The sequence below is a fragment of the Carcharhinus amblyrhynchos genome, chromosome 23, assembly GCF_965287045.1.
Source record: "Carcharhinus amblyrhynchos chromosome 23, sCarAmb.v2.hapA, whole genome shotgun sequence".
Classification (NCBI taxonomy): domain Eukaryota; kingdom Metazoa; phylum Chordata; class Chondrichthyes; order Carcharhiniformes; family Carcharhinidae; genus Carcharhinus; species Carcharhinus amblyrhynchos.
Genome location: NC_137346.1, coordinates 48,270,635 through 48,290,074, shown reverse-complemented (window position 1 = coordinate 48,290,074; position 19,440 = coordinate 48,270,635). Strand labels below are relative to the sequence as shown.

General features: G+C 45.1%; 1 protein-coding gene across 1 annotated transcript; it reads right to left on the bottom strand.

Moving 5' to 3' along the window:
• Positions 1-7,510: 7,510 nt before the first annotated feature.
• Positions 7,511-17,622, bottom strand: LOC145357381 (putative G-protein coupled receptor 139). Its single transcript, XM_080210701.1, has 2 exons — positions 17,544-17,622; positions 7,511-8,442 (listed from the first exon to the last, which is right to left on the bottom strand). The coding sequence occupies exons 1-2, from the start codon at positions 17,620-17,622 to the stop codon at positions 7,511-7,513; spliced, it is 1,011 nt and encodes a 336-aa protein (XP_080066827.1).
• Positions 17,623-19,440: the final 1,818 nt, after the last annotated feature.

Genomic DNA, 19,440 nt, shown 5'->3' with positions numbered 1-19,440 from the left:
AGAGGAGAGCCGGTGGATGTGGTCTTTCTGGATTTTCAGAAGGCGTTTGACAAAGTACCTCACAAGAGGTTATTGCAGAAGGTCAGGGGACATGGAGTTGGGGGTAGGGTGTTAGCATGGATAGAGGATTGGCTGTCAAATAGGAGGCAGAGAGTGGTGGTCAATGGGTGCTATTCGGATTGGCGGTTGGTGACTAGTGGAGTGCCCCAGGGGTCGGTGCTGGGGCCTCAGCTATTTACCATTGATATAGATGATCTGGAGGAGGGAACCGAGTGTATGGTGTCGAAATTTGCTGATGACACCAAGATTGGAGGAAAGATAAATTGTGCGGAGGGTGTGGAGAGTCTGCAGAAGGATCTAGATAGGCTGGGCGAATGGGCCAGGAAATGGCAAATGGAATTTAATGTTGGCAAGTGTGAGGTGGTCCACTTTGGTAGGAATAATGGTAGGAAGGACTATTACTTGTGTGGCAAAAGACTGCAGCAGGCGACGGTGCAGAGGGACCTCGGGGTCCTTGTGCATGAGTCGCAAAAACCCAGCTTGCAGGTGCAGCAGGTGGTCGGGAAGGCGAATGGGATGCTGGCCTTCATAGCGAGGGGGATTGAATATAAAAGTAGGGAGGTCTTGCTGCAGCTGTATAGGGCATTGGTGAGGCCGCAGCTGGAGTACTGTGTGCAGTTTTGGGCGCCGTACTTACGCAAGGATATTTTGGCCTTGGAGGGAGTGCAGAGGAGGTTTACTAGGCTGATACCGGAGTTGAGGGGCTTGAGCTATGAGGAGAGGCTGAATAAACTGGGCTTGTACTCGTTAGAGTTTAGAAGAATGAGGGGAGATCTCATTGAGACATATAAGATGATGAATGGGATGGATAGGATAGAGGTGGAGAGACTCTTCCCGCTCAGAAAGGACAGTAGGACTAGGGGGCACAGCCTCAAGATAAAAGGGGGGCGGTTTAGAACGGAGTTGAGGAGGAACTTCTTCACTCAAAGGGTGGTGAATCTCTGGAATTCTCTGCCCGTTGAAGTGGTGGAGGCTGCCTCGCTAAATATTTTTCAGACGCGGGTTGATGGGTTTTTGATAGGCGAGGGGATTAAGGGTTATGGGGAGAGGGCGGGAATGTGGAACTGAGCAGCGACAGATCAGCCATGATCTTATTGAATGGCAGGGCAGGCTCAAAGGGCTAGATGGCCTACTCCTGCTCCTATTTCTTATGTTCTTATGTTCTTTAGACATTGAGAAAGGTTATCAAAAATTGCAAAGGGTCTTGATCAGCTGGGGAAGTGGTCTGAGAAATGGCAAATGGAGTTCAATGCAGACAAGTGTAAGGCGTTGCATTTTGGAAAGCTAAATCAAAGTAGGGCGTTCATTGTGAATGGTGGGGCCTGAGGGGAAACCGTGGAACTCGGAGTTCAGGTACATGGTTCTCGAAAGGCTGAGTCACAGGTAGGCAGGGCAATGGAGAAGGTTTTCGGCACACTAGCCTTCATCTGCCTGGGCATTGAGTGTATCAGTTGGAAAGTTATGCTGCAGTTATACAGGACATTGGTGAGGCCGCACCTGGAGTATTTCATTCAGTTTTGTTCGCCTTGCTATAGGAAAGATGCTATTTAACTGAAGAGGGTGCTGAAGAGATTGACAAGGATGTTGCCAGGACTGAAGGGATTGGGTTTCCGGGAGAGATTTGATAAGCTAGGACTATTTTCTTTGAAGCATAGGAAACTGAGAGGTGATCTTACAGTGATTTATAAGGTCATAAGAGCGTAAGTAGGGGAATGCATTCAGTGTTTTGACCTGAGTCGGGGAAGCGAGGACGGAGGTTTAGTTGAGAGGGAAGAGAATGAATGAGAACCTGTTTTTTTAAACACAAAGTGGTATGTGTGTGGAGTGAGCTTCCAGAGGAAGTGGTTGAGGCAGGGACATTGGCAACATTTAAAAGGCATTTGAGCCAGATACAAGGAAATAAAAAGAGGGATATGGGCAAAATGCAGGCAAATGGGGTTAGCTTAGATGGGCTTTTGTGTAGACATGAACCAGATTGGGTCGGAGGGCCTGTCTCCGTGCCATTTTTTTTTATGATTCTATGAACTCATTGACAGAATTTACCCTGTCAATCCCCTTATAAATCTGATATGTTCCACCGAGGTCACCTAAATTCAGAGAATATTTATATTGCTGAAGGAAGCCATTTGGTCGATCGATTCTGCTCCAACTCTCTAACAGAATATCTTACTAAGGCCCTAACAACATCATCACAAATCTTTTCACACCAAAGGATAATTTAGCAGGGCCAATCCACATAACGTACACAGCTTTGGACACCAGGGGGCATTAAATCATAGAACCCTACAGTGCAGACAGAGGCCCTTCGGCCCATCAAGTCTGTACCGAACACAATCCCACCCAGGCCCTGCCCACATACCTGTACCTGTTATACCCACTAATCCCTCTAACCTACGCATCCCTGGACACTAAGGGACAATTTCTTAGCACGGCCAATCAGCCTAACCCACACATCTTTGGACTGTGGGAGGAAACTGGAGCACCCGGAGGAAACCCACGCAGACACGAGGAGAATGTGTAAACTCCACACAGACAGTGACCCGAGCCGGGAATCAAACCCAGGACCCTGGAGCTGTGAAGCAGCAGTGCTAACCACTGTGCTAACATGCCACCCAATTGTATCATGGTCAATCCACCTAACCAGACCAGTAACCCTCATATCAGCCCAAATCAGCCTAATGTCAGCTTCATGTCCAAAGACGTGTAGCTAATAGGGTTTCTTTTTAATTATTTGATTTGATTTATTATTGTCACATGTACTAGCACACAGTGAAGAGTACTGTTTACTACATGCAATGCAGGCAAAGCATTTTGCTCGGAGAGAAGGAAACGAAAGACTGCAGAATGTAAGGTTACAGCCATAGCTAGGATGTTGAGCAAGAACAACTTAATGCAAGGTAAATCCAATCAAAAGTCTGACAGCAGCAGGGAAGAGGCTGTTCTTGAGTCGGTTGGTATGTGACCTCAAATTTTTGTATACTTTCCCCAGTGGAAGAAGGTGGAAGAGAGAATGTCCGGGGTGTGTGGGGTCCTTAATTATCCCGGCTGCTTTCCTGAGGCAACGGGAAGTGCAGACTGAGTCAATGGATGGGAGGCTGGTTTGTGTGATGATCTGGGCTACATTCATGAACTCCTGTAGTTCCTTGTGGTCTTGGGCAGAGCAGGAGCCCAGACCAATCTGTGATACAACCAGAAATAAAAATGCTTTCTATGGTGCATCAGTAAACGTCGGTGAGAGTCGGAGCTGATATGCCAAATTTCCTCAGTCTTCAGAGAAAGTAGAGGCGTTGATGAGCTTTCTTAACTATAGCATCAGCACGGAGGACCAGGACAAGTTGCTGGTGATCTAAGAACCTAAAAATATGACGTTCGCACCCAATTCTACTTGGTCCCCATTGATGTAGACAGGGGGATGTTCTCCTTTACACTGCTTGAAGTGGATGACAACCTCCTTCATTGTGCTGAAGTTGAGCGACAGATAATTGTTGCCAAACCCTCTCACCAGATTGTCTCTCTCATTCCGATAACCCGTCTCATCTTTGTCTGAGATCCGACCCACTACGGTGGTGTCATCAGCAAACTTGGGAATGGAACTGGAGGGGAGTTTGGCCACACAGTCTGGAATGTATAAGGAGTATTGTAGGAAGCTGAGGACACAGCCCTGTGGGGCTCCAGGGTTGAAGCTGGTTGTTGAGGAGGTGTTGTTGCCTGTCCTTACTGCTTGTGGTCTGTGAGTTGGGAAATTCAGGATCCAGTTACAGAAGGAGGTACTGAGGCCCAGGCTAAGAAGTTTGGAGATGAGTTCCATGGGAATCATGGTATTAAAGGCTGAACTGTAGTTAATAAATTTGAGTCTGACATTGATGCATTTGTTTTCTAGGTGTTCCAGTGTTGAGTGCAGGTGTTTGCTGTGGACTTGTTGTGGTGGTAGGCAAACTGTAGTGGATCCAGTTAGTCTGGGAGGCTGGAACTGATTTGTGCCTTTCAAAGCACTTCATAATGATGGACATCAGAGCCACCAGTAGTCATTGAGGCACACTGCTTGCTTTCTCTTTGGTACCGGAATGATGTTCGTCTTCTTGAAGCAGATAGGGACCTCAAACTGTTGTAAAGAGAGTTTGAAAATGTCTGCAAATCCCCCTGCCAGCAGATCCGTGCAGGATCTGAGTGCATGTCCGCGCCAGTTTCTTTCTATGGGTGGACTTTCTAGAAAGCTGCTCTGACATCTGCAATGGTGATGGCAGATAAAAGGTTCACCCAGGGCTTCCATGGTGGAGGAGGTGTTCTCACTGATCCCTTGTTTAAAATGGACATAGAATGCACTGAGCTCATCAGGGAGGGATGCGTTGGAGCCAACGATTTTACATGCCTTACTCTTGTAGCCTGTTATGTCTTGCAAACCTTCCCATAGTTGCTGGGGTTCTGTGAGTCTAGCCTGGAACCCGAGCTTGTTCCAGTTCTGTATTTTTGCACCTTTGATGGATTTTATTCGATCAATGGGTTGACCCTGCGGAATTGCCCCCTAGTGTCGAAAGCTGTGTAGGTTAGGTGGATTGGTCACGTTAAATTGCTCCTTAGTGTCAAAACTATCAGAGAATCTTCTGAAGGAGTGATTTTCTTTTTTCTCTCTGCTCTTGGAGACGTAAAGCTTGATCAGGGTTAGTCAGCATGGCTTCATCAGAGGGAGGTCATACTGAACAATTTTTATTTGAATGTTTTCAGGAGGTGACTCAATGTGTATCGATGGTAAGGATTTCAGCAAAGCCTTTGACAAGTTCCACATGGGAAACTTGTAAGGAAGGTAAAGGCACACGGGGTCCAGGGCAATTTGATAAAGTGGATTTAAGTTGTAGCTCAGTTACAGAAGGCAGAGGGTGATGACAGAAGGCTGTTTCAATGACTGGAAGCCAGGGTCTATTAGAGCACTACCGGTAACTGTGATGGGTCCCCTGTTATTCATCATTTATATCAATGATATTGATGACGATATAATGGGTAGAAATAGTAAGTGTGTGGATGACAAAACATTGGCCGGATGGTTAACAGTGATGCTGAGTGTCTTGGATTACAAGAAAATAAATACAGAACGGTCAAATGGGCGGGTAAGTAGCAGAAAGAATTTAACCTTGAAAGGTGTGAGGTTATACACTTTGGAAGGACAAATATGACAAGGAAGTATTCAGTGGATGGCAGGACACGAAGACGTTCTGTGGAACAATGGGTAGTTGGTGTGTTTGTCCACAAATCTCTGAACTGGGAAGAGCATGTTAGGGTCAGGAAAGAAAGACTTTTGAGAAACCTGCCTTTATCAATCAAGGCATAGATTACAAAAACAGGGAAGTCTTGTTGAAGTTGTGTAGAACTTTGTTGAGGCCACAGCTGGAATATTGTGCGCAGTTCTATTCACCAAATTATGAAGGATGTAATTGCGCTGGAGGGGGTGCGGAGGAGATTCCCCGGGATGCTTCCTGGGATGGAACATTTCGGTTATAGAGAAAGGTTGAATAGGCATTGGTTGTTTTTTTTTGGAACAAAGAAGACCGAGGGGTGACCTGATTGAGGTGTACAAGATTATAAGGAACATGGGCAGTGTGGATAAGGAGCAACTTAATTGAAGGGTCAGTCACAAAGGGACACAGGTTGAAGGTGAGGGGGAGGAGGGTTAGGGGGCATGTGAGGATAAACCTTTTTACCTAGACTGTCTGGAATGTGCTGTCCTGGAGAATGGTGGAGGCGGGTTACTTCAGATCATTTAAACATGTTATTTGATGAGCATTTGGTACATGATAACATTCAGGGCTACTGACCACGTGCTGGGAAATGAGATTTGGTGGCAGTTCATGTGTTTCTCGTGTGCCAGTGCAGACTCAGTGGGTGGAAAGGCCTCTTCTGCACTCGATGACAATATGGCTATAATTCTGTGATTCTAAACTGCACATCTGTGGACAGAATGGAACAGTTTAGAATGGTCAATCTACCGAACATACACACCTCTGCATTGTAGGCAGAAATCAGAGCACCTGGAGGAAACACACGCAGACACGAGGAGAATATTAAAAATCCACATGACAGTCAACCAAAGCCAGAATCGAACTCAGGTCTCTGGTGCTGAAAGGCAGTGGGGCTAATCACTGTGCCACAAATGAGTTCAGTGTCAGCCTGTTTAACCGTTCTTCATAAGACAACCCCTCCATACTGGGGATCATCCTTCTCTGAACTGCCCCCCCAAAAATATAATATCTTCCCTTAAATAAGTGTTCCAAAAATGCTCTGAGAACACCAGCTGTGGTCTCACCTGTACCCTGTACAGTTGCAACGAGATTTTCTGACTCTTATACTCTAGCCCCCCTTGAAATAAGGGGCAATATTCCATTTAACTCTCCTGATTATCTGCACTATCTGGGTGCAAGATTTCTGTGTTTCCTGCACAAGTCCCTCCCAAATCTTTTTGTGTTGCAGCTTTCTGCAGATTTTGGCCATTTAACACTTGCTATTTCCTGGGGAAATGTGGGGTCATTGCCACCGTAACAATGTTCTTTACAAATTACTGCATAAACTGACCTTACGCTGGAATATGACCTGCTGAATGATTTAAACCACCAACCCCCAGTGATCTGGAACATCATCACCAATCTGTCCCACTACCTCTTCACTGTTTAGCTTGATTATCTTTTTTTTAATTTGTGGAGGAGTAAATGAGCACCTACTCTCCGAGATTAAACATCTGCTCCCTACAGTAGCTCCCGTTAACAATAGTCTGAATAATGGAGTAGAACAGAATAGAATAGAATAATAGAACTGAATGATCAGACACACACCAGGTTTTGTGAGGTTCTGATGGAATATGTTTCATCTATTCCTTCTCTGCAGTTCCTGAATCCTCTGTGAATCTATCACTGTCTCTCTTCTCTCGCTCTCTCTCTCTCTCAGATTTTGCTTCTCTCTCCCCCTCTGCTCCCATGCTCTCACTGTGGGTCTTTCCCTCTCTGATTATATTTCTTTCATTCGCTCTCTCTCTCTCTCTCTCTTACCCCCCCACCCCACTTCTATCTCTGTCTCTCTGTCTCTCTCTCTCTTCGTGTTATTTTCATTCCCCCATCTCACTTTGTTCCTTTTTCTCCCTCTCTATGTCTATTTTGCCAACTGTCTTACTTCCTACCTCACCATCTCCCACTCTGTCTCCATTGTTGTAGTTCCCTCGTTTTGTCCCAAGCTCTCTGACTCTCTGTCATTTTTTTTCTATCTTTCTCTTTTTCATTTTTTTTTGTCCTCCTTTCTCCCCTTATTTCTGTCTTTCTTTTTTTCTGTCTTTCTTTTGTCTATCATTTTCTTTCTCCCTGTCACTCTTTGTTTATCTCTCTTTCCATCTTCCTGTCTTACTTCCCCTGTGTGGCAAATGGGAGGCAGGTGATGACAAAGGGTTGATTTCCTGTCCAATTGGTGTGATAGATTATAAGTTTTTAAATAAGATTTGGACATTCCCATCATTGAATAATTTGCAGAATTGAATGATTGGGTATTTGATCACATTCTTCAACTGCTCTCTGAATGTGGTCTGGGTCACGGCGTAAATAGCAGTGTTTGTGCAACAACTCAGGAGCTGGAGCACAAAGCCCAATTCTTGAACATAAGAATCTAACAAAACTGACTGAAACCCCATATCATACATCCGCCTCCAAATAGAATAAACCATAAATGTTGACCATAACAGAATGAAATTGGCTGAGATAACAAATAGTAAAATGATGGATTTCCTTCGACTCTCCATCTCTGGGTCTCTGTGATTCTCTGCATTGCTGTGAGCCCGGAGTCTCCTGCGGGCTCTGCTGCTCACTAAAATGTGTCTGACGGTGAATGCATTGAGAAGCAGAATCAGGATGAATGGGACACCCGGGTTTAGGATGTAGTGGATGAACTCGATTGTTCCCCAGACAGGAGATCCCATAACTTCCCATGTGGAATAACAAAACCAGGGAAAGTTCATGACAAAATACTTTCCAGTCAACATAAAATACCAGAAAATGTTCTTTAAACAGCTCAGCACCGTCACTGTTCCCAGAACCACAGTCGCTGATTTCTCGCTGCAATATTTACTTTTCAGCTTGGGGCAGCAAATGGCCACAAATCGATCAAAGGTGAAAGTGACGGTGAACCAGACAGAACAGTCAGTGGTTGCATAAAGCAGGACGGCGTGGATGTTACACACGGGGAGGAATAGCAGAAAGGAAAAATATTGCCAATAAACAATGGGAATCTGTCTCAATATCAGGTCGAGGATAATGACCAGCAGATCTCCCACTGACATGGCCACCAGGTAACGAGTGACACATTTAGAGAGACCACATTTTCCACGGGAAAGGATCACAATCGTTACAATGTTCACTGCAAAGAAGATGAAGAAATAGTGCAATTATTTTTCAGACTGTCATCAAAGTTGCTCATTCAAATGCAGAATGCATAGACGAAGGTTTTTTGAGTCCGTTGGTACACGATCCCAGAATTTTATATCTTTCTCCCAATGGAAGAACAAAGAACAATGAGCAGTAGAACCTAGGAAAGGCCCTCAAAGTCTGCGCTGATCAGGATATCAGCCTAAACCCTACGTGATTACAGAGTCTGTGTCCTTCCATTCCCATCTGATACATGTATTTGTCTAGTTGCCTCTAAGATGTCTGTATTGTGCCTGCTCACACCACCTCCCTGGGCAGCGCATTCCAGACCTTCACCAGCATCTGTTTTAATAAACCTGCCTCACACATCTCCTCGAAACATTTCCCCATGCATCTTAAAACTACATTTCCTGGTACTTGAATTTTGAACCTTCCAAAAAAGCATCTGACTATCCACTCTGTTCACACCATTCATAATCTTATAGAATCATAGAACACTACAGTGCAGAAAGAGACCCTTCGAGTCTGCACCGAACATGATCCTACCCAGGCCCTACCCCCATATCCCTACATATCATAACCATTCATCCCACCTACACATCCCTGGACACTATGGGGCAATTTCTCAGCACGGCCAATCAGACGAACCCACACATCTTTGGACTGTGGGAGGAAACCGGAGCACCCGGAGGAAACCCACGCAGACATGAGGAGAATGTGCAAACTCCACACAGACAGTGACCCAAGCCAGGAACCGAACCCTGGAGCTGTGAAGCAACAGTGCTAAACAGTGTGCCGCTGTGCCACCCCTAATATAACAGTTCAGCCCTCAAACTCCTTCATTCCTGTGAGAATGAACTGAGCCTGTTGCAACTCTGCTCATAGCTAACACCCTCCAGACCAGGCAACATCCAGGCAAAGATTTCCTGTACCCTCTCCGAATGCATCCACATCCTTCTAGTATTGTGGTGACCAGAATTGTGCACAATATTCCAAATGAGGCCGAACTAAGTTTCTGTGCAGTTGCAGCGTAACCTGAATGAAATTTCATTTCACGAGAGGCATTGAAAAGAAGGAATTCTAGGTTAATGTGTGAAATCAAGGGCTATTTTACAAGAATAATTTGACAAATGTGAATTTATCCACTTTGGTAGCAAAAATGGGAAGGCAGATTATTATGTGACTGGCCGTGAATTAGAAGAGGGAAATGTCTAACCAGACCCAGGGGTCCCCGTGCTCCAGTTGGTGAAGGCAAGCATTGCAGTTCCAGCAGGCAGGACAGAAGGGAAATGATAAATTGGCCTCTATATTGAGAAGATTTGAGAATTGGAAGAGCGATAGAATCATCGAACCCTACAGTGCAGAAAGAGGCCCTTTGGCCCATCGAGTCTGCACTGAACACAATCCCACCCAGGCCCTACCCCCATACTATACCCACTAATCCCTCTAACCTACACATCCCTGGACACTAAGAGGCAATTTCTTAGCACGGCCAATCAACCCAACCCGCACATCTTTGGACTGTGTGAGGAAACCGGAGCACCCGGAGGAAACCCACGCAGACACGAGGAGAACGTGCAAACTCCACACAGACAGTGACCCGAGCGGGGAATCGAACCCAGGACCCTGGAGCTGTGAAGCCGCAGTGTTAACCCACTGTCCTACCGTGCCTCCACCACTGTGCTCCCGTGCAATGTTTGAGAGCAATTGGACAGGGCCTGGGTGAGGCCACATCTGGAATATTGTATACAATTTAGATGTCCTTATCTGAGGAAGGCTATAGAGGGAGTACAACAAAGATTTACCTGGCTGATTCCTGGGATGGAAGAACTGTCATACAAGGAGACATTAAGTGGGATAGGGTTATATTCATTGGAGGTTAAACGAGGGAGAAGGGGATCTCATAGACACTTATAAAATTCAACAGAATTAGGCATCCCCCTGCAACTGGATTCTGAACTCCTTAACAGACTGCAATCAGTAAGGATAGACAACAACACCTCCTTTACCATCATCCTCAACACTGGTGCCCTACAAGGCTGTGTTTTCAATCTCCAATGTACTCCTTATTTCTGACTGTGTGCCCAAACTCTCCCCCAACCCGATTTCCTGGTTTGCTGAAGAAACCATCGCAGTGATTCGGATCTCAAACAATGATGAGAAGGAGGACAGGAATGAGATTGAGAATCGAGTGAACGGGTGTGGCAACAATAATCTCTTCCACAATTCCTCTGTCTATATCGATGGGGATGAAGTGGAAATGGTTGAGAGCTTTAAGATTTAGCTGTAAAGGACACGAAAAACCTCTACCCCCGTGGTGATGCTATAGATAAGAAAGCCCCACCAACGCCTCTACTTTCTCAGAAGACTAAGGAAATTTGGCAAGCCCACTACAACTCTCGCCAACTTTTACCGATGCACCATGGAAAGCATTCTTTCTGGATGTATCACAGCTCAGTCTGGGCTCCTAGTCTTCCCAACACTGCAGGAAAATACCAATGGTGGTGAATGAAACCCAGTCCATGGTGGGAGCCAGCCTCCCATCCATTCACTCTGTCTACACTTCCCACTGCAGTGGGAAAACAGCCAGCAGAATCAAGGACCCCAGGCACCCCGGACATACCCACCTCCTTCCGTCAGGAAAAAGAAACAAGGTTCTGAAGACACGTACAAATCGACTCAAAAACAGCTTCTTCCCTGCTGCCATCAAACTATAGAAAAGACGGACCTCACACGGAGCTGATCTTTCTCGGCACCCGATCTATGACTGGAATATTACATTCTGCACTCTCTCCTTTCCTTCTCTAAGAACAGTATGACTTGTCTATATACTTTTCACTGTATACTAATACATGAGACAATAATAAATCCAATTATTTTCAAATCAGAGGCAGGGTAGATTCAGAAAGAATGTTCCTGATGGTGAGGAATCCAAAATTAGGGGTTGGAGTTTGAGGATAAGGGGTAAAAATTTTCAAATTGATGTGAAATTCCCGGCTCGGGTCACTGTCTGTGTGGAGTTTGCACATTCTCCTCGTGTCTGCATGGGTTTCCTCCGGGTGCTCCCATTTCTTTCCACAGTCCGGAGATGTGCGGGGTAGGTTGATTGGCCAGGCTAAAATTGCCCCTTAGGGTCCTGGGATGTGTAGGTTAGAGGGATTAGTGGGTAAATGTGTAGGGATATGGGGATAGGGCCTGGGTGGGATTGTGGTTAGTGCAGACTCAATGGGCCGAAGGGCCTGTTTCTGCTCTGTAGGGTTCTGTGAACAGAAATCTCTTCACCCAGAGGGGGTGAGTGTGTGGGATTCACTACCACGGAAAGTAGTTGAGACTAATTTTTTTCAAGAAGAAATTTGATACAGCGACTGGGGCTAAAGGGGTCAGGGGTTATGAGGTGGGGAGGTGGGGGGGGGGAGGATATTGAGTTTGATGATCAGTCATGATCAGAATGAATGGAGGAGCAGGCCTGAAGGGTCACGTGGCTCATTCCCACTTCCTTTTCTTATGGTCTTAAGAATAGCATTCAGGGGATGGGAAACAGGGTGTGAAGTGGAGGGGATATAGGTTCAGAAATCAGCAATCATTTCCAAAGGCAGTGAGGATATTAAAGAACAAAAAAACAAAGAAGAGGCTTCTCAGCCCTCCAAGCCTGCACCACCACACTGCCCGACTGATTGTAAACCCCCTACTCTTCTGGAGATCATGTCCTTCTGTTCCCACCCTATCCATGTATTTGTCCAGACGAACCTTATAATTCACTGTCTGCTTCCACTGCCTCCCCCTGGTGAGTCTCAGGCACAGTAAAAAGTCTGACAACACCAGGTTTTAGTCCAACCGATTTATTTGATAGTAAACTCACTAGCTTTCGAGGGGACTCCCTCTTCTTCAAGTGAGTCTCAGGCAACCAGTCCCCTCTCTGTAAAAGAATTACCTCGTACATTTCCTTTTAACCTTGCCCCTCGCAGCTTGCCCCCCTGAGGAAGTGACCCTTCTCACCGTGGAAATAGCTCCTGATTAGCCACTCTGTCCATGTCCCTCAAAACCTTGTGAGCTTCAATCAGTTTGGCCCTTAACTGCTGTCAATCCTTTGAGATCAAACCAAGTTTCTCCAACCTCTCCTCATAGCTAATGCCCTCCATACCAGGTAACATCCTGGTAAATCTTTTCTGTGCCCTCTCCAAAGCCTTGATATCCTTCTGGTAGTTTGGCGACCAGAATTGAACACTCTATTCCACGTGCAGCCTAACTAATGTTCTATAAAGCTACAACACAACTTGCCAATTTTCGAACCAAATGCCCTGGCTGATGCCTTTGTGATTATCTTTTCCATCTGCGTTGCCGCTTGCAGTGACCTGTGTACCTGTACACCCAGATCTCTTTGCCCATCAATACTCCAAAGGGTTCTGCAACTTACTACATGAGACATTCCAAAATGTATTGTCTCACATTTCTCCGGATTAAACTCCATCTGCCATTCCTCCGCCCACATCTCCAACTAAGCTATATCCTCCTGTATTCTCTGATGTTCCTCATCACTATCCGTGAATCCATCAAACATTGTGTGGTCTGCAAACTTGCTGGTCAAACCAGTCATATTTTCCTCCAATCTTTTATATATATTCCAAACAGCAATGGTCCCAGCAGTGATCCCTGAGGAATGTCAATGGTTACAGTCTTCCATTCACAATCGTACCCTTCCCCTGCTACCTCTGTCTTCTATGGCAGAGCCATTTCTGTATCCACTTTGCCAGCTCCCAAGTGACTTCACCTTCCGCACCTGTCTGCCGTGAGGGACTTTGTCAAAGGCCTTGCTGAAATCCATGTAGGCAACATCCACTACCCTACCCTCATCAATTCTATTTGTCACTTCCTCAAAAATCTTGTTCAAGTTACTGAGACATGACCTCCCTCCCATTCACAGAACCATGTTGTCTCTCATTAATATGGCCACATGTTTCCAACTGGGAAGAAATCATGTCTCGAAGAATTCTGGCCAATAATTTCCCAACCACTGATGTCAGTCTCGCCAGCCTGTAATTGCCTGGATTATTCTTGCTACCCTTCTTCAACAAAGGAACAACATTGGCTAGTCTCCATTCCTCTGGGACCTCTCCTGTAGCCAGTGAAGATACAAAGATTTCTTTCAAGGCCCCAGCAATTTCCTTCCTTGCCTCTCTCAGTATTTTGGGGTATATCCCATCAGCCCCTGGGATCTTGTCTACCTTAATGTTTCTGAAGAACCTCAATACCGCCTCCTTTTAGATCTCACCATGACCCAAACTATCTACACACCCTTTCCCACACTCATCATCCACCATTTCCTACTCTTTCATGAATACTGCCGCAAAGTACTCATTTAATACCTCTCCAATTTCCTCTGGATCCACGTATAGATTCCTTCCCCTGTGCGCCCAATCCCTTCAGAATGCTTTCTGCCTGTTCAGAGTCATCCTGGACCCTGGCACCAGGGAGACAAGATACCATCATAGAGTCTCTTTCAGGTATACAGAATGCGAGCCCCGATCTCTATGTGGAAGATTAAAATCCCTGACTATCACAACTCCTTGCAGTTGTCAGCTATCTCTCTGCTGATTTGCTCCTCCAATTCTCACTGACTATTGGGTGTTCTATAATACAACCCCATTAATGTGGTCAGACCTTTCCTGTTTCCCAGCTCCACCCAGAGGGTCTCTATCCTGCCTGAGTACCGCAGTAACATTCTCCCTGACCAACAATGCCACCCTCCCACCCCACCTTTTATCCCTCTGCCTCTATCACCCCTGAAACATTGGAACCCTGGAACATTGAGCTGCTGGTCCTGCCCCTCCTGTAGCCAAGTTTCACTAATGCCTAAAATGTCATATTCCCACCTGTCAATCCTTCAGCTCACCTGCCTTCCCCACAATACTCCTGGCATTGAAATAGACACACCTCAAAAGATTATTTCCACCACACTCAACCCTTCCATTGGTGATTTTAGTTGAATTAACCCGTTCTTTTACCCCTGTTCCACTATCTGCTCTGGGACTCCGGTTCCCATCCCCCTGCAAATCTAGTGTCAACGCTCCCCAATAACACGAGCAAACCTCCCTGCGAGTATATTGGTCCCCTTGTAGTTTCGGTGTAACCCGTCTCTCTTGTACAGGTCCCACCTGCCCCAGAAGAGGTCCCAATGATCCAAGAATCGGAAACCCTGCCCCCTACACCAGTTCCTCAGCCTCGTGTTCATCCACCCAAGCATCCTACTCTTACCCTCACTGGCAATGTGGTACAGGCAGCAATCCTGAGATTACTACCCTCGGGGTCCTGCTTTTTAACCTCCTTCCAAGCTCTCTATCCTCTCTCTTTAGGATCTCCTCACTCTTCCTACCTACGTCATTGATACCGATGTGTACCAGACATCTGGCTGATCACCTTCCCACTTTAGAACACTGTGCTCGTGATCAGAGACATCCCTGACCCTGGCACCTGGGAGGCAACAAACCGTGCGGGAGTCTCTGTCCCGACCACAGAACCTCCTGTCTGTACCTCTGACCATTGAGTCCCCTATCACTACCGCTCTCCTCTTCTCCCTCCCACCCTTTTGCGCTGCCGAATCACACTCAGTATCTGAGATCTGGCTGTCGTAGCTTGTCCCAGGTAAATCATGCCCTGTTACAGTATCTCACTCCGTATGCCTGTTGTGGAGGGGAATGGCCACAGGGGAACCCTACACTGCCTGTCCTTTCACATTTCCATTCCCTCTCCTTACAGTAACCCTGTGCTCTGATAGGTAACTACCTCCCTCAAGCTACTGTCTATAAACTTCTCATTCTCCCGAATTAGACAGAGGTCACCAAGCTCCTTCTCCAGTTCCCTAACACATTTTGCTCACAGCTGCAGCGGGATGCATCTTTTGCAGGTGTTGTCGTCAGGGATACCGACGGTCTCCCTGATCTCCCACATCCTGCAAGAGGAGCATTCCAACATCTCGCCTGGCATTTCCTGTTTCTTAAAAAAAAACAAGAATAAACTTTCCAAAAACAAAAACCGACTCTCGCCTCTGCCTGTTCTCGCCAAAGCCCACTATGAGCCAAAGCCCTTCAGCCTTCACTCTGCTCCCTCTCTCTCCGCTGCCCGCAGTATCGAGTGGCCTGCTCTTTAAACCTCCCGCTTACCACTAGCTGACATCAAGCACCTTCTAGCAGTCACCCATCTATCTGCCTGCACCTTGGGTGTGACCGTGTCTCTAAAGATCCAAACCATGACGCGTTCCGCCAACCTCATGCTCCTAAGTGCATCCAGCTGCTTCTCCAACATATCCACAAGGTCTGGAAGGAGCTGCCAATCGGGTGGACTTTCTGCAGATACAGTTGTCCGAGGTGCTGGAAGTGTTCTGGTTCTCCCACATCTCACAAGTGCAGCACTTAACCCCACTGGCCGACATTCCGAGCACCAATTCAATTATATAAGAACATTTATAAAACTCTTACCTTCAATTTACCTTCTCACAGTCGCCTTTTTTTTTGGTTAGAGAAGGGAGGGAGGGTAACACTAATGTGTTGAAAGATTTGCAGGTTAGATGGATTGGCCACGCTAAATTGCCCCTTAATGACCAAATATCAGTATACTCGGGGAATTATTGGGGTAAATGCATGAGGTTATGGTGATAGAGTCTGTGTAATGTGCTCTGTCGGAGAGTCGCTGTCGGCTCAATTGGCCAAATGGCGTCCCTCTGCACTGTGGGAACTCTATAATTTATATCACTGATTTTGTGAATCGCTCTATTTCCCAACCCAGATACAAGACAGTGTTAGATGTTAAATATTACAAAATATTATATTTCATCGCTGCAGACCCTGGAGAGATGTCAGTTCACTGTTGAAGAGCCTCGATGTGCCGAAGCGTGTAGATAACAGAATAAATAAATGAATGAAAGACAGAAAGAGAGAGAAAGAAAGAGAGAGAGAGAAAGAGAAAGAGTAAGTGTGAGGGAGAGAGTGAAAGACGGAAAGGGACTGTGAAAAGAAGAGAAAATAAAGAAGAAAGAGAGGAATAAAGAAAGAGAGGGAGAAAGGAAAGGAAAAGAGAGAAAGAAAGAGAAAGTGAGAAAAAGAGAAAATGTGAGGGTGAGAAAGAGTGAAAGAGAGAAAGAACAAGAGAAAGAGACAAGGAAAGAAAGAAAGAAGAAAAGAAAGAAAGAGAGGAAGGAATAGATAAAGGAAAAAAGATAAAACAAAAGGAAGAAAGAAAGAGCGAAAGAGAGATATAAACTGAAAAAGAAAGAAAACAAAGTGGGAAATGGAGAAAGAGAGAAAGAAAGAAAGAGAGAGAGAGGCAGAAAGACAGGAAGAAAGAAAAATAAAAGAAAGAAAGACAGAGAGAATGAGAAAAAAAGAAAGGCAGAGAGAAAGAAAGAGTGTAAGGAAGGTCAAAAGAGAGACAGGGAGAAAGAAAGAGGGAAATGGAGAAAGAGAGAAAGAGAGAAAGGGGAATTAGGAAAAAGAGAGAGAAAAAAATGAAAGAGAGACATGCAGAAAAAAGATAGAAAGGAAGATAGGAAGAAAGAGAGATGGAAAGAAAGAAAGACATAAAGAAAAAAAACATTGACAGAAAGAGAAAGAACAAGAAAAAAAGAAAGAGAGAGAGAAAGAAAGAACGTGAGAAAGAAAGTAAGAGAGACAGGAAGAAAGAGAGAGAGAAAATGAAAGAAAGAAAGAAGGACAGGGAGGAAAAAGAGAGAAAGAGAGAAAAAGAGACTAAGAAAGAGAGAACAGGAAAAAAGGGAGAGGAATTCAGAAAAAAGATAAACAGAAAGGGAGATAGGAAGAAAAAAAAGAAAGAAAGAAGGAAACAGAAAGGGAGAGAAAGAAGCAGAGATAGAGAGAGAGAGAGAGAAAGAGCGACAGATAAAGAAGCAAAGAAGAAATGAAGAAAAGGAGTGAAAGAAAGAGAGAGAGAAAGAAAGAGAGAGAGAGCGAGAACGAAAGAAAGGAGAGAGAAAAAGATAAGAAGACAGAAAGAATGTAAGTTCAGTTCACATTGGTCAATGCTCACAACGCTATCCAATCATTCCAGGATACTAGATTGCCCTGGAGATAGGCAGTGACTTACCCGGGACCCCAATCGCAGCCAGGATGGGGAAGTAAATCTTTTTGACCTTGTTAAGTGCCGAAAGGATGTTGAGCCTCATCAGAAAACTTGGAGATATTTTCTCCTCTGTTCAATCCAGCCGGTTTGGTGTTGGAAAAAATTCTGCCTTGTACGTTTTAGGAGGAACCCCTAATTTATGGGAAGGGGAAACAGGGTCCCTTGGTGCCTGGACTTACTTCCAATTGGTGAACAAACAAAGTCAGAAGCTAACGCTCCAAATCTGTTAACAATCACAGCGGAGTTTCTAATTCGAAAATTCCCTGAAGACAAGGGAAGGGATTCTGTCATTTTGAGACATATTTTCACTGATGTTTTTCTTAATTAATGTAAGGACATAGAAACTGGGAGCAGGAGGAGACCATTCGGATATTTGAGCTGCTCCATCATTCATTATGATCATGTCAGATTCTAAGTTCAATTTCCTGATCCCCCCTTTCCCCCCATATCCTTTGATCCATTTAACCCCAAGAGCTATATCCAATTTCTTCTTGAAATCACACAAAGTTTTGACTTTGACTGACTTTCTGTGGTAGTGAATTCCACACATTCACCACTTTCAGGGGGAAGAAATCGCTTTTCACCTCAGTCCCAAAGGCTTTTGATCCTCAGATTATGACCCCTAGTTCTGGACTTCCCCACCATTCAAAAAACTCTTTCTGAATCTACCCTATCGGTAAAATACACCTCAGGGACTAGTAGTGAGTCAAAGTGCAGTGGTTTAATTTTTCACAAGCTTGTGGGTGAAGTCACGATCCTAACAGCTGTTCTCTGGACTTCTCCCTGAATACAGGTTACAAACAGATATTTATGTACATATTCCAGCTCCTGGTCACGTCCACAGTGCAGTTTCTCACAAATATTGCTGCCTTGGTGATCTTGTCATTTGTGTTGTCCGTGTCATTGTCGTTATCTCGAGGCCTCGGCTGTCTCTGTTCTGTCCCTCTATGTGACGCACATCTGCAATTTGTTTAGCCGCCGTACAGCATACAAGATTACAGGTTTTGCACGAACTGACGTACAAGGGTACAGGGGCCTGAATCACAATTTTACGTTTCGAAGGCACCTGTATAGCAATTTATATTGATAAGGATTTATATCGATAATAGATATGTATGAATTTATTGTTATCCGATCACAAGAAAAAACATGTGTGGAACACAATATTAAAAGACACAGAATGGATCCTGGCTGAATTAGAACACAATTAGCTGGGAAAATCATAAACTTATGTACGGCAAAAAGGACAGCTGCTTTTCTTATTGTCTGGGATACACAAAAACAAGTCATTCAATGCTCTGTGCAAATCTCTTCGTGTTACAAAGTTCATTACAGAGTTCATTAACCCTTTCCTTCTTCAGCATCATGACATTGCTGTTTTAACAGGTGAATTTGGCCTAAATATCTCTTATTTATAGCATCGTGTGGAACAAAGAAAAAGGCATTCTTTCTCATTTTAAACATTGCCAATCTGTGAAAAATGGGAGTTAAAACTAAAAAAGCACCGGAGTTATTCACAATGAAGCTTTGTCCATCGGGCTGCCTTCAGTTTGGATTGAAAGCTCCAGTAATTCCCAGCGGTGACACGATGGTTTTGCTTTTTTAAGTGTTGCATTATTTTGGGTTGAATGGAATCCAATGGGTCAGTTTCGTTTCTGCGTTGGTTCAAGTGGTTTGGGTTTATCCAGCTTGACATGGCGTGACTCGAGCTGAGCTCAAAGCAGATTGGACGGTTGAGTTTAGTTGAACGCTGAGATGTCACTATGAGATAGTTTATGTTGACCTTCAATGTGTTACTATTTCAATGGTGGGCAAAGTAGCTGCACTTTGTTTGCCGAATAAATAACTATTTCATCGCAAG

Bases quoted from the DNA above. Each gene is read 5' to 3' on its own strand.
- LOC145357381 (XM_080210701.1), bottom strand. From the start codon at position 17,622: ATGAGGCTCAACATCCTTTCGGCACTTAACAAGGTCAAAAAGATTTAC. The intron at 8,443-17,543 runs GTAAGTCACTGC...TCTTCTTTGCAG, and splicing joins GGCTGCGATTGGGGTCCCGG to TGAACATTGTAACGATTGTG.